Raw genomic sequence first — 14,108 nt, 5'->3', positions numbered from 1 at the left:
GGCACCTGTAATCCCAGCTACTTGGGAGGCTGAGGCAGGAGAATCATTTGAACCTGGGAGGCAGAGGTTGCAGTGAGCCAAGATCGCGTCATTGCACTCCAGCCTGGGTGACAGAGCAAGACTCCGTCTCAAAGGCAAAAAAAGAATCCCAGCACTTTGGGAGGCTGAGGCGGGTGGATCACGAGGTCAGGAGATCAAGACCATCCTGGCTAACACGGTGAAACCCCGTCTCTACTAAAAATACAAAAAATTAGCCGGGCGTGGTGGGGGGCGCCTGTAGTCCCAGCTACTCGGGAGGCTGAGGCAGGAGAATGGCGTGAACCCCGGAGGCGGAGCTTGCAGTGAGCCGAGATCATGCCACTGCACTCTAGCCTGGGCGACAGAGCGAGACTCCGTCTCAGAAAAAAAAGAAAAAAAAAGAAAGGGTACAGGTTCCTTAAGCTTCTCCAGGCTCAGACTAAAGAGAGAGAATCAGCAGGGCCGAAAATGGTGTGCTGGCCTTCTGCTGATCAGATCTTCCTCCTCTGTAGGCACAATGATTACAAAGTGGCTTCTCCTGCCCTGAGAGCCGTGGGTAACATCGTCACTGGGGATGACATCCAGACCCAGGTAAGAAAGAGGAGGGTGCAGGATCTTAGACCAGCTATGGAAGAGCTTGTGGAGAGCTGCCTGTGGACAAAAGCCTTTCCTGCAAAGGGCTGTGGTCCTGATGGGAGGCACTATCGTCTAAGAAAGAAAGTGTGGGCTTGAGTGAAAAGTTCCAGCTCTGTTACTCTCTAAGCAGTCATGGGAAACTTGGTTCCTTCTTTTCTTCCATAAATTGGGAACAAATCGTCTAATGGGTGAAGGAAAACTAAATGGAATAACTGGACTTACCATCTGGGACATTGTGAGGTAGTTGAGTTTGAGACATGGTCCCTTTGAGATACTGAAAGCTATGGAACTCCTCCCCTACTTCCTAGATCTTTAAGGTCTCATGGATATCAAGGACCTTGGAATAATCTTTTGTAAATAACCCTTCTGGTGAGGGCATAGTAAACAAAGTTCCCCTGCTCAAAGTCTAGAGATTTGGGTATTCTTTGGGTTTTGAGTAGCGGGCATAATTCTGTGGGATTCTGGACAGGTTTCTTAACAGGTGAGTAGTCTCACTCAAACACTGAAACCCACACACTCATTTTCTGGGTTACTTTGTATATGTATATACATGTACTTTAAAATACAACATAAAATTTACCATTTTAACCATTGGCATAAAGTACATTCACATTGTTTTTCCGTTATTGCCACTAGCCAGCTACAGAATTTTTTTATCATCTCAAACTGAAACTGTACACATTAAACAGTAACTCCCCATTCTCCCTTCCCCTAGTGCCTAGTAACCACCATTCTATTTTCTGTCTCTGAGTTTGAGTGCTCTAAGTACCTCATGTAAGTGGAATCATACAGTGTTTATTCTTTCTCGTCTGGTTTATTTCACTTAGCCTAGTATCTTTAAAATTCGTCCATGTTGTAGCATGCATCAGAACTCCTTTGAAAGGCTGAGTGATATTCCACTGTATGTATATACCATATTTTATTTATCCATTTATCCATCGATAGACATTTGGGTTGTTTCCACCTTTTGGCTATTGTGAATAATGCTGCTATGAACATTGGTGTACAAATATTTGTTCAAGTTCCTGTTTTCAGTCCTTTTGGGTATATACCCAGAGTGGAATTGCTGGATCATGTTCTAATTTTATGCCTAATTTTTTTGAGGGGACGCCATACTGTTCTACACAGCTGCTATGCTGTCTTACATTCCCACCAACAATGCAGCATGTTCCAGTTTCCCCACAGCCTTGCCAACAGTTGTTATTTTCCGTTTTTTTTTTTGGTTTTTTTTTGTTTTGTTTTATTTTGTTTTTGGATAATACCTACCCTAATGGGTGTGAAGTGATATTTCATTGTGGTTTTGATTTGCATTTTCCTAATGATTAGTAATGTTGAGCATCTTTTCATATGCTTATTGGCCATCTGTGTATTTTTTTTTTTTTTTTTTTTTTTTGGACACAGGTCCATTCAAGTCCTTTGCTCATGTTTTAATTGGGTTGTTGAGTTTTCTGGTTGTTCAATTTTAGGAGTTCTTCATATGTTCTGGATATTAATCTCTTATCAGACACATGTTTTGCAAATATTTTCTCTTGTTCTGTGGTTTTATCTTTTAACTTTGGTGTCTTTAAAAAAAAAAACTTTTAACCTATTTAATTTTTTAAAATTGAGACAGTCTCTCTTTGTCACCCAGGCTAGAGTGCAATGATGCCATCTCAGCTCACTGCAACCTCTGCCTCGTGAGCTCAAAGCAATCCTTCCACCTCAGCCTCCCAAGTAGCTGGGACTACAGGCATGCACCATCATGCCTAGCTAATTTTTTGAATTTGTTTTTTTTGGAGAGACAGGGTTTTACCATGTTGCCCAGGCTACTCTTGAACTACTGGGCTTAGGCAATCCTCCCACCTTGGCTTCTCAAAGTGCTGGGATTACAGGCCTGAAGCCACCTCACCCAGACCAACTTTCTTTTCTTTTTTAATTTTTTTTAGAGGGTCTCACTATGTTGTCCCAGCTGGCCTTGAACTCCTGTGCTGAGGTGATCCTACTGCCTCAGCCTCCTGAGTAGCTGGGACTGCAGGTGCCTACCACTGTGCCCAGCTTACTCCAATGTCTTGATGCACAAAAGTTTTTCATTTTGATTAAGTCCAGTTTACCTGGGCCAGGTGCAGTGGCTCACGCCTGTAATTCCAGCATTTTGGGAGGCTGAGGCGGGAGGATCACTTGAGCCCAGAAGTTTGAGACCAGCCCTGCAACATGGGAAGACCCTGTCTCTACAAAAAAAAAATGTTTTTTAATTAGCAGAGTGCGGTGGCACCCTGCTACTCAGGAGTCCCCAGCTACTCAGGAGGCTGAAGTAGAAGGATTGCTTGAGGCTGGGAGGTCAAGACTGCAGTAAGCCGTGATCATGCCACTGCACTCCAGCCTAGGCAACAGAGTGAGACCCTGTTTCAAGAAAAAAAATGAGGCCGGGCACAGTGGCTCACGCCTGTAATCCCAACACTTTGGGAGGCCGAGGCAGGCAGATCACCTAAGGTCAGGAGCTCGAGACCAGCCTGGCCAACATCATGAAACCCCATCTCTACTAAAAATAGAAAAATTTTCCGGGCGTAGTGGTGGGCGTCTGTAATCCGAGCATCTTGGGAGGCTGAAGCTGGAGAATTACTTGAATCTGGGAGGCGGAGGTTGCAGTGAGCCGAGATTGTGCCATTGCACTCCAGCCTGGGCTTCAGAGCGAGACTGTGTCTCAAAAAAAAAAAAAAAAAGAAAGAAAGAAAAACATTAAAAAAAAATTAAAAACAGTTTAATTTTTCTTTTGTTTCCTGTGCTTTTGGTGTTCTAGGTCATTCTTAACTGTTCAGCCCTACCTTGCCTTCTCCACTTGTTGAGCAGTCCCAAGGAGTCAATCCGTAAGGAAGCTTGCTGGACTATTTCAAATATTACTGCTGGCAACAGGGCTCAAATACAGGTAAAACAGGCAGGGAAGTCAAGGGGCATGGGAAGTCACAGGAACATGGGAGGTTGTTGGAATATTTGCTTTCAGAAGAAAGAATTTGTTTCCCTTTAAAAATTGGAGTCAATTGGCCAGGCACGGTGGCTCACGCCTGTAGTCCCAGCACTTTGGGAGGCTGAGGTGGGCGGATCATGAGGTCAGGAGTTTGAGACCATCCTGGCCAACATGGTGAAACCCCATCTGTACTACAAATACAAAAATTAGACGGGTGTGATGGCGGGCGCCTGTAATCTCAGCTATTCGGGAGGCTGAGGCAGGAGAATCGCTTGAACCTGGGAGGCAAAGGTTGCAGTGAGCTGAGATCACGCCACTGCACTCCAGCCTGGGCAACAGAGCGAGACTCCATCTCAAAAAAAAAAGAGGGGCTGGGCGCGGTGGCTCATGCCTGTAATCCCAGCACTTTGGGAGGCCGAGGTGGGCAGATCACGAGGTCAGGAGATCAAGACCATCCTGGCTAACGTGGTGAAACCATGTCTCTACTAAAAATACAAAAAAAAAAAAAAATTAGCTGGGCGTGCTGGTGGGCGCCTGTAGTCCCAGCTAGTCGGGAGGCTGAGGCAGGAGAATGGCATGAACCTGGTAGGTGGAGCTTGCAGTGAGCTGAGATCGCACCACTGCACTCCAGTCTGGGCGACAGAGCAAGACTGTCTCAGAAAAAAAAAAGAAAGAAAGAAATTGGAGTCAGTGTGTACTATTGGTCAAAGAAGCTGTGTAACCAAAACTGGGTTCTTCTGTAGTAGCCTGTCACCTATATAGGAAGAACAAAAGAAAACACCCAGAATGGGGAAGATGTCTAAGTCTTAGCTGATTTGGGGACTAGATTTATTTATCATGCTGAAATGACTTTCTCCTTCCATCTGCCTCCTCTCAATTCTCTCTCAGGCTGTTATAGATGCAAATATCTTCCCTGTGTTGATCGAAATCCTTCAGAAAGCAGAGTTTCGTACAAGGAAAGAGGCAGCCTGGGCCATCACCAATGCCACATCAGGAGGAACCCCTGAGCAGATCAGGTATTACATTCCTTTCCCATTGTCTTGAATGATATGGATGCTCTCCCTGTTTGCTCATGGTTTACAGGTGACCATATAAACTGCTCTTGCTCAGACAGGGCTGCCCCCTAGTCTCACTGTAATAGAATTTTACTGGTAAACTGCTACAGTGTCACTGGAATCTGGAATAGATTCCATGTAAGCCATGTGGGAATCTATTCCAGATTCCAGTGACACTGTAAGTTTACCAGTTTTCTCTTCTGGAGAAGAGAAACATGGCATGGACATCCATCCTTTCTCTACCTTTTCTTATCCAACAGAGAACTGAAATCTATGTAGTTCTCAATTCAAATGAAAGGGAACCATGCTATGGCTCACTCAGAACAGTTTCTTCAGCCTGGCCAACATAAGAAGACTCTGTGTCTACGAAAGATACAAAAATTAGCCGGGCGTGGTGGCATGTGCCTGTAGTCCCAGCTGAGATGGGAGGATGACTTGAGCCTGGAAGGTCAAGGCTGCAGTGAGCTGTGATTGTACCACTGCACTCCAGCCTGAGTGACAGAGCCAGAGTCTGTCACAAAAAAAAAACAAGCAAGCTGGTGTAGTGGCTCATGTCTGTTATCCCAGCACCTTGGGAAGCTGAAGCAGGAGGATCCTTTAAACCCAGGAGTTCAAGACTAGCCTGGGCAACATAGGGACTTTGTCTCATGTGTACAAAAATGTAAAAATTAGCAGGTTGTAGTGGCGTGTGCCTGTGGCCACAGCTACTCAGTAGGCTGAATGAAGCAGGAGGATCACCTGAGCCCAGGAGGTCACAGCTGTATTAAGCCGTGATTGTGCTGCTACACTCCAGCCTTTGCTACAGAGCAAGGTCCTGTCTCAAACAAAAAAGCAGCTTCTTCGGGAAATTAATTTGGGGTATGAGACTTGAAAGAAGCTAATAGAAAGCTATTTTGTTTATGTGTGCTCTTTTTGAGACCGCAACCTCTGCCTCCCAGGTTCAAGCGATTCTTCTGCTTTAGCCTCCTGAGTAGCTGGGATTACAGGCGTGTGCCACCACCCCCGGCGAATTTTTTGTATTTTTAGTAGAAACGGGGTTTCACCATGTTAGCAGGCTGGTCTTGAACTCCTGACGTCAGATGATCGTCCCACCTCGGCCTCCCAAAGTGCTGGGATTACAGGCATGAGCCACCTAGCCTGTGTACTCTTTTATTTTAGTTTCCATTATCTGAACATTAGTGGAAAGTGGTGGGAATAGGTAAGTGTTTTGCCCTTCACTTGCCTATTAAGGGGAGCATAGCTAGTATATATAAAGCCTTAGGAGAAAAGAGATAGCTGTTGAGTTAAGCTTTGAAGGATAAATATGGGATTGTAAAAGTCCTCTTAGACAGGGAAAAGCATAAATAAAGGTACAAGAATCAGAAACCTGGAGACCTTTACAAGTGTGGCTAGAATGTATTGTCCTTGGAAGGGAATAATGGGAGGCAGAGCTAGAAAGGAACCGGGAGCCAGATTGCAGAGCATCCAGGCTGGGCTGGGCTTGTAGTATTATGGTATTGTTGTGCCGTAGAATTTGGAGTTCAGGGAATTAGGGAGCCTGTGAAAAATTTTATGCAGGGAAGTGATGTGTTCAGAGGGGTAATATTGCAGCCAAGGAGACATTAGAGGCAAGGAGGAGGAGTGTTTGGTAGCATCCACATGTGAAATGAACTAGACTAACCACATGTGAAATGAACTAGAACAATATCAACAAGAAGGTAGAGAGATAGAGAAAGGATAAGCGGGTATCAAGGCTCAGTAAGAGCAGTGGCTCACACCTGTAATCCCAGCACTTTGGGAGGCCAAGGTGGGAGGATCGCTTGAGACCAGGAATTTGAGACCAGCCTGGGCAACATAATGAGACTTTGTCTCTACAAAAAATAAAAAATAAATTAGCTGAGAATGGTGGCACACACCTGTAGTCCCAGCTGTTTGGGAGGCTGAGGCAGGAGAATCACTTGAGCCCAGGAGGCTGCAGTGAGCTGGGATCGCACCACTGCACCCCAGCCTGGGTGACAGAGCAAGACCCTGTCTCAAAAAAAAGACTTGGTTGGGGAACACTCTCATTCTCTGGCATGGAATGAGGTGTTGCACAATTCTTTTTTTTTTTTTTTTTTTTGAGACGGAGTCTTGCTCTGTCGCCCAGGCTGGGGTGCAGTGGCGTAATCTCGGCTCACTGCAAGCTCTGCCTCCCAGGTTCACACCATTCTCCTGCGTCAGCCTCCCGAGTAGCTGGGACTACAGGTGCCCGCCACCACCCCTGGCTAATTTTTTTTTTTTTTGTATTTTTTTTAGTAGAGACGGGGTTTCACCATGTTAGCCAGGATGGTCTCGATCTCTTGACATTGTGATCCGCCCACCTCAGCCTCCCAAAGTGCTGGGATTACAGGTGTGAGCCACCGCGCCCAGTCTCACAGTTCTTAAAAATAAAAAAAAAAATTAGTAAGAGTGGGTTGCTGAGAGGGCAGAGCACCTGCCCAGCACTTCATGTGTCCTGTACTAATTTAGAACTTGCCTGGTCTCTGGCCCCTAGGTACCTGGTCTCACTGGGCTGCATCAAACCCCTATGTGACTTGCTGACTGTAATGGATTCGAAGATTGTGCAAGTGGCCCTCAATGGACTGGAGAACATCCTGCGGCTTGGAGAACAAGAGGGCAAGCGCAGTGGCTCAGGGGTCAATCCTTATTGTGGCCTCATAGAGGAAGCCTATGGTATGTGCCCTCTCCTCAATCTAGGTCAGAACCTGAGACTGTAGGCCTCCAACGTGGTATACATATGTTGGTGGTGGCAGAGTGTGGGTTGGAGAGCATCCATGAGACTGACGTCTGTGTCTCCAGAACAGTTAAGAGCTCCTGCCCTAGCCAAGTTTCACCATCCACAGGGTTTCAGACGTTACCATGAGTATAACGGGGATGTGCTGAGTAGCTGGGGTACAGCTAGGATTTGGATTTGGCTCATCTTTTGAGTTGAGAGTTGTCTCTCACCAGTTTCTTCTCCTTCTAAGGAGTGATAGGTCACTTCTCTTTCTGATAGGCTGTACCTATAAGAGTGCTGGATTGACTCATCACTCATCCCTGAGAGACTGATGATTTGCCCAGGTCATGCTTCTAGTTTAAAGCAGAATCAGGACTAGAACCTCTGTAACTGACATTTTGGTCCTTTCCTTTGGGATTCTGTAGTTGTGAGAAGAAATCTTAACTCTCCTCTTTAAGGTCCAAGAGTGATCTGATCATATGACTTGTGTTTGTAAGCACTAACATACCTCAGGGAAGGAAAAATAGGTAAATGTTTCACCTGCCCATAGAAAAGCACTCACACTTCCCTCTCCTTCCTTCTTACTACTGTAGGCTTGGATAAAATTGAGTTTCTCCAGAGCCACGAGAACCAGGAGATCTACCAGAAGGCCTTTGACCTCATTGAGCACTACTTTGGTGTAGAAGACGATGATAGCAGCCTGGCTCCCCAAGTCGATGAAACGCAACAGCAGTTCATCTTCCAGCAGCCTGAGGCCCCCATGGAGGGCTTCCAGCTATAATATCTGCCTCCGGGGAGGGGAGGGGATGGGAAGCACCACCAGCCAGCGGAAGAGCAGCCCTCTGGTGGGCGGGAAACCAGTGTCCCCACCATCAGCCACCACACACCTCTGCTGCCCTGGAGACTGTGCTCTTGACCTGCTCCGCCCCCTTCCCTGGAGGGAGCACCCTCTGGACAGACAGAACCATCTGAGGCTCACCTTTGGGTTTTGTGACAAGAAGGGGACGTGTTGGGTTTTTCTTCCTTACACTATATTTTGGCTGCACACATGTCTTTAACCCAGGAGCCCAGGGGTAGACAAAGGAGGACTAAGGTAATCAATTTGCACCTTTTTTTATTTTTATTTTTTTTCTTTTTTTTTTTTCAGTGGTGACTTCCTTCCCTTTATCTTTTTTCATTCTTCCCGGTCCTCTGCCCTGATCTGTGTAACTCTTATCTTGGGTACTTGAGCAGACGGTATATTCCAGAGGTGGGAGGTGGGAGGGGAAGGGAGAAATCCAAAACAAAGTGTTCTTGCTCTGACAGAATATTAATCTTGTACGCTTGGATTGAGTTATTTAATTTTTTTTTCTTTTGCACATTTTTCTTGTATTAAGATTGCTCTTCCCAAGAGCCACAAGTTCCTGGTTTTAGTAAACCCAGCTGCCTGCATTGCCTGGGACTAGAGGCTGGGGAGGCTACCATGAAACAAAGGTCCCTCCCTCCCTCTGACTCTTTGCCCAGACCTCTTTAGTTTGGGAGATCCTCCTCACTCTCCTGGAGTGTCTCAAGTATACCAGTGGGAGTGCAGGGGAGGAGCACAGGCCTTCAGGGGGCTTCCCGCGTGTAGCTACTGATCCCATATTTCCTACTCACCTTCCAAATGGTGCGACCCAACTTCATTTGTTTACTTGAAAATTCCCCCTCGAGGTTGAGAGAACCTCTGAGGTGGCTGTATTTTCTCCTAAGCTTGAGATAGGGGGCTGTGGTCCTTCCCTTCTCCTGAGGAGAAAGTCCTTGCTCTGGTGACCTGTAAGTTGCAGAGGAGGGTGGAGTGAGAGTGTCATGTATTGGGATAGTCAGGGATCCCTGCCTTTGGCCTTTCTTCTTCTTCTTCCTCTTCCATAGTTGGATCATGTATATTTTACTTCTAAAGGAGAGAATGTCAAAAAGTTCTGTATTTTTTTATATTCTATATATTAGGTAGGTCAATCTTAATTGGTCTCAAGAGGAAGAACTGTCTGTCATTTCTGTAAGTAGGATACTGTGAGGAAGACCAAAAAGAGATATGGATGCTTCCTCGCTTAGGAGGCCTGAGCTTGGTCCTTTTCCTCTCTGCTTGGATTCTGGACCACCACCTGGGACCAACCTTCAGCTCTGGAACCTTCATAAGGCAGGTCAGCGTGGCCTGATTGTCCCAGGACCTGAAGGGAGCAAGGATGGCCTCAGGGCCTGGTGAAGTCTGCTACTCTGTCCTTACTGCTGAACATCCTGCTTGTATCATGAAACTCAGAAGCAGTTTGCCTTGTCAAATTCAATCTCAATGGCCATTGTCCACATAACTGATCACCCATGGCTGCCTCTCCTATTATCTATTATCACTGATACTTAGTAGCCTGCTATTGCTTATCTTCCCTGTTTGGGATCCTTGTACCTGGTTTGGGTTTTCCCTTCCTTGTGACAATTATAATCCAGATGCCTCTTCTTTCTGTTTGAATTACGGTAGTGCACTGCCTCAGTGGCTTGCCTGTGCGTCTGGGTGGATTACATATGATAGTAAAGCCCACCTGTTTGGATGGGAGTAGAGGAAGTTGGTGTAGACCAGCTGTGGAACTGAAGGCACAGTCTGCCCCACCCCCACCTCCCCACTGTGGTTAGTCAGAGGCATCCTGCTCCAAGCTCTACTTTTCCTTCCTCTGAAACAATGCCATTCTTGCTTCTATTGCTACACATCTCCTTCTGGCTCAGGTGAAATCCATGCCCTTCTGCTTACAGACCTAAAGTTCAGGTACTTATTGGCCATTGGTCTTGAATTTGCCCTCTCCTAGTGCTGCAGTCCCACTTCAAAGCCATTTTCTGAGGAGGATGGTTTAGGTCTGGCAATTGTCCTTGAAAAATCACACCCATGTTGTACCACCATGATGAGTCAGATGCCACTCATCAGCTTGGGAATGATGGCTGCCAACTCCCAATCTCCCAGGAAGGCAGGGGGCAGAATCTTTTTTTCACTTGGCCTGCTACCTCCATTAAAAAACCATTCTCTTACAGTTAAAAAAAAAAAAGCCCTCCCCTACCCAACCTCCGCCCATTGTTCTCTTCCAAGGGCAGTTTAGTAGGATCTGCTTTGTACATCTCAAGTAAGAGTTAAGTCCCTGATATAGGGACCAGTTTCTTAGTGTAAGACATACACATCCTGCTTGTCCAGCTGTTCCTCCAAAATCTACTTTGGCTTCAGCTCCGGGTCCTGTACCAGATGGAAAATGTTTTTGGTGATCTGGCTGCTGCTTAAAGCCAGTTTTCCCTAAGAACTCCAAAGGCTGAAGTCTACTAGGGGCAGAGTGTGAGGATAGATTTCTAATCAGAGAAAAGTGGCCTCCAGGAGCTTTCATTTATGTCTTCTCCAGACCAGGTTTTCCTGTTATCTTCCTTTAATCCCCTTTCAACCAACAGGTGAAGTTCTTCCAGCCCACAGAGGTAGTAATATCATCTTTTCTATCTCCTCCTCTCCTTTGGCCATGTAATGAAGCAAAATATTATTTATTTAGCCCAGGCTTGAGAGCCACTGTTTGTGGACAGTCTTCATCTAGACTCCATACCCTGGCCTAAGCGAGGTAAGGCTCTCTGGTTATTGCCAGGATGGAGCCCCCCTACCCCAGTCTGCTGTAGGGAATACCCTAATTAGTTGAGACATGCTTTTGGAATCCTGGCATGTTGGCATATGGCTGGTCTATCCTTTTTAAGATCTCTGGTTGGGGGTATCTAGATATGGATTAGGAGGGACAAGGAGCCTTTTTCTTGGCTAATGTGTTCCAATACTTTTTTGAATGGTGCCAGCCCCTCCAGGCATCCCACCACCAAATCATCATCTTTAGTACTAACAGGGTCTCTGGTCTTAGAAGCCTGCCTTCAGATCCCAGCTGACCCCAGTGACTGCCTGGCCTTGATGTTGGCTGCAGCCTTCTGATAGAACCACATGGATTCCACCCACAGCTGGCCAGGCTTGTTACATGGGTCAGGGAATACAAATGCCCCCGCCCAGGGAGCAGGTGTTGGCCTCAGTTTTCAGGGACCCTTGGTGTTGCTCCTTACCTAGAGCCCATTAATCTACCCCATCAACTCTCTGCCATAAAAGCCATCTTCCAGGAGCCCTGTTTTTTGGAGCTGAACTGCACAGATTATAGCTGCTATTGTACTTAAATAAGGGAGAGGAAAAGAAGGTTCTCAGGCACAGACTTTCTATTTTTCTCAAGCCAAACCAGTTTAAAATGTCTAGCAGAATGAACTGTATTTCCATTTCTTCATGTCTACCTGCCTTCCCCCCACACCCTAAAGTTGTACTTGTTTCTAGCAAACTAGAAGGAAAGGATAGGAAAGCCTGGCACTACTAACCTCACCTCTTATACACCTCTTTGAAGGCCCCAGCTCTTTTGTTCAGGCCTCTCTTCTCCCCTAGACTCACTCAGCTTGGTATCCATCATCTTGAGCATTCTTCAGTAGATTCATCTAGGGTGCAGATTCCAGACTCTCAGCTGAAGACAGGGAGCCAATTTCCCCCAGGTCCCTGCAGGTAATCTAGGGACCCCGTAGGGAGAACAGGCTGACTGGGGGCATTAGGAATGTTTGTACCTCTCTGCCTCCCTGGCAGCCTGGGGAAGGGTGCAGGGCTCAGTGCACTAAACCATGGTAAACATCTTCGATAGAACTACCCTAGAATTTAGTGAGTGTGAGACTGAGATATTGCTCAGAATAAATTTCTTCCATAGCCATTTAGAATTGCATGTTCTAGACCAACCTTGTCCAGTATGTTTTCTGTTTGAGCTTCTTCATTCTTTTGTTAAGCCAGCAAGTTGAGAATTTGGCCCTGTTGGGATCCATGTAGTGGGCACTAGCTGCTCTTTGGCCAAGGCCTTCATAAATGATTCAGTCTCTCATTATCTGTCCTCTAGCCCCACACCCTGATTTAGACCGTGGCAAAGGAAGAACTTGAGGTCAAGACCAACCAAATCTGTGAATTAAAGCTGTTATTTTTTTCTCTGCAAGGGTGCTTCGCTTCAGGTCTGGGCTATGTGCAGAACCTAAGCAGGCTGTGAGAGTTAGAGGCAGCATTACATGTTAGGCCCAGAACACCATGGGAAAAGGTTTATGTAGCGTATCTTAGTGGCCTGCCTAGCTGCCTCTGGGCCAGGCTGACTTCTGATGTCCACATTAGCTCATACCTGAACCCTGTTGCTGAATGCCAGCCCTGTTCTCCTGTAACTACTATATATGCCATGGCCTGGGGGACATTGAAGGAAGTAAGCTCTCAGAGATCCTAACACTGGCTGGGAACCTCTGACTCAGAGCATGTCTTTAAAGAGTCCACATCTGGCCGGGCGTGGTGGCACATGCCTATAATCCCAGCACTTTGGGAGGCCGAGGCGGGCGGATCATGAGGTCAGGAGTTTGAGACCAGCCTGGCAACATAGTGAAACCCCATCTCTAATAAAAATACAAAAAATTAGCTGGGCATGGTGGCAGGCGCCTGTAATCCCAGCTACTTGGGAGGCTGAGACAGGAGAATCACTTGAACCCAGGAGGCGGAGGTTGCAGTGAGCCAAGATCATGCCACTGCACTCCAGCTCGGGTGACAGTGCGAGACTCCATCTCAAAAAAAAAAAAAAAAAAAAATCCACATCTTCAGCTGGGCGCGGTGGTTCACGCCTGTAATCCTAGCACTTTGGGAGGCTGAGGCAGGCAGATCACTTGAGGTTAGGAGTTCAAAACCAGCCTGACCAACATAGTAAAACCCCGTCCCTACAAAAATAAAAAAAATAAGCCAGGTGTGGTGGTGGGCACCTGTGATCTCAGCTACGTGGGAGGCTGAGGCAGGAGAATCTCTTGAACCTAGGAGGCAGAGGTTGCAGTGAGCCAAGATTGTGCCAGCCTGGGCAACAGGGCGAGACTCTGTCTCAAAAAAAAAAAGTCCGCATCTTCATGAACCCTCAGACTCTGGAGTTGGGTGTCGGCTTTTTTAGCCAGCTTTTGTGGGAATTGCCTTTGACCTATTAAGGAAAGTGGGTAATGGAGTCCCAGCCACTCAAGAGACTGGATATCCCCCAAGAATGGCTTGGGTTACCAGCTATGGACCCTTGGAAGATGAATCTAATCCTTCTCACTGGTTTTTCTTTGCAAATTCATTTGCTTTTATTTTTCTAATAACAATAAACTCTATTTTCCATGTTCTCAGGGCCCCTGGGTAGACAGACACAGCTTGATTTCAGAGCAGACGTAGGCCAAGAAAACATGGCATTGAGTGTGCTGAGTCCAGACAAATGTTATTTATATATACATCCAAATTTGAAGAGAAAATGTATTTCTTTAGGTTTCAAACACTGTAATAGATATAAAGCAAAAATAAAAACCTGTTGCAAAGTTCTAAATTGTCTTCTTTGGCTTGGAGTGACCCTAGACTGGATTTGGGGGAAGAGAATGAGGAGGTGTTTAAACTTGTAGCTTAACAGTGGAAATAAGAGTTGTACCAACCTGCACCTGCTGTAAAGTTTTTTTCATCGACTTTATTGAAATATAATTGACATACAATAAACTGTACATATTTAAAGTATATACACTTTGATAAACTGAAACACATATGCACCCATAAAACAACCACAAGATAGTGAATATATCTATGACCTTCATAAGCCGTAAGCTTCCCGCTTGAGAATCCCTCCTTTCTGCCCCACCTCCAGCAACCACTGATCTGTGG

The 14,108-nt window shown here is 46.2% G+C and overlaps 1 protein-coding gene across 10 annotated transcripts in view; it reads left to right on the top strand.

Annotated features, from left to right (window-relative positions):
- Window positions 1-13,782, top strand: part of KPNA6 (karyopherin subunit alpha 6) — a 67,133-nt gene extending 53,351 nt beyond the window's left edge. For 9 of the 10 annotated variants that reach the window (XM_024250092.3, XM_054558416.2, XM_024250137.3 and 6 more), the window contains 5 exons: window positions 531-609; window positions 3,431-3,556; window positions 4,484-4,611; window positions 7,163-7,341; window positions 7,978-13,782. In XM_024250092.3, the coding sequence (XP_024105860.2) occupies window positions 531-609; window positions 3,431-3,556; window positions 4,484-4,611; window positions 7,163-7,341; window positions 7,978-8,165 (700 nt within the window). In that variant the 3' untranslated portion in view covers window positions 8,166-13,782. 10 annotated transcript variants of the gene reach the window in all.
- Window positions 13,783-14,108: the final 326 nt, after the last annotated feature.

Source organism: Pongo abelii, chromosome 1 (genome assembly GCF_028885655.2).
Source record: "Pongo abelii isolate AG06213 chromosome 1, NHGRI_mPonAbe1-v2.0_pri, whole genome shotgun sequence".
NCBI classification, from domain to species: domain Eukaryota; kingdom Metazoa; phylum Chordata; class Mammalia; order Primates; family Hominidae; genus Pongo; species Pongo abelii.
Note: the sequence above shows the minus strand (reverse complement) of the source record. Positions and strands in the feature narration are given on the sequence as shown.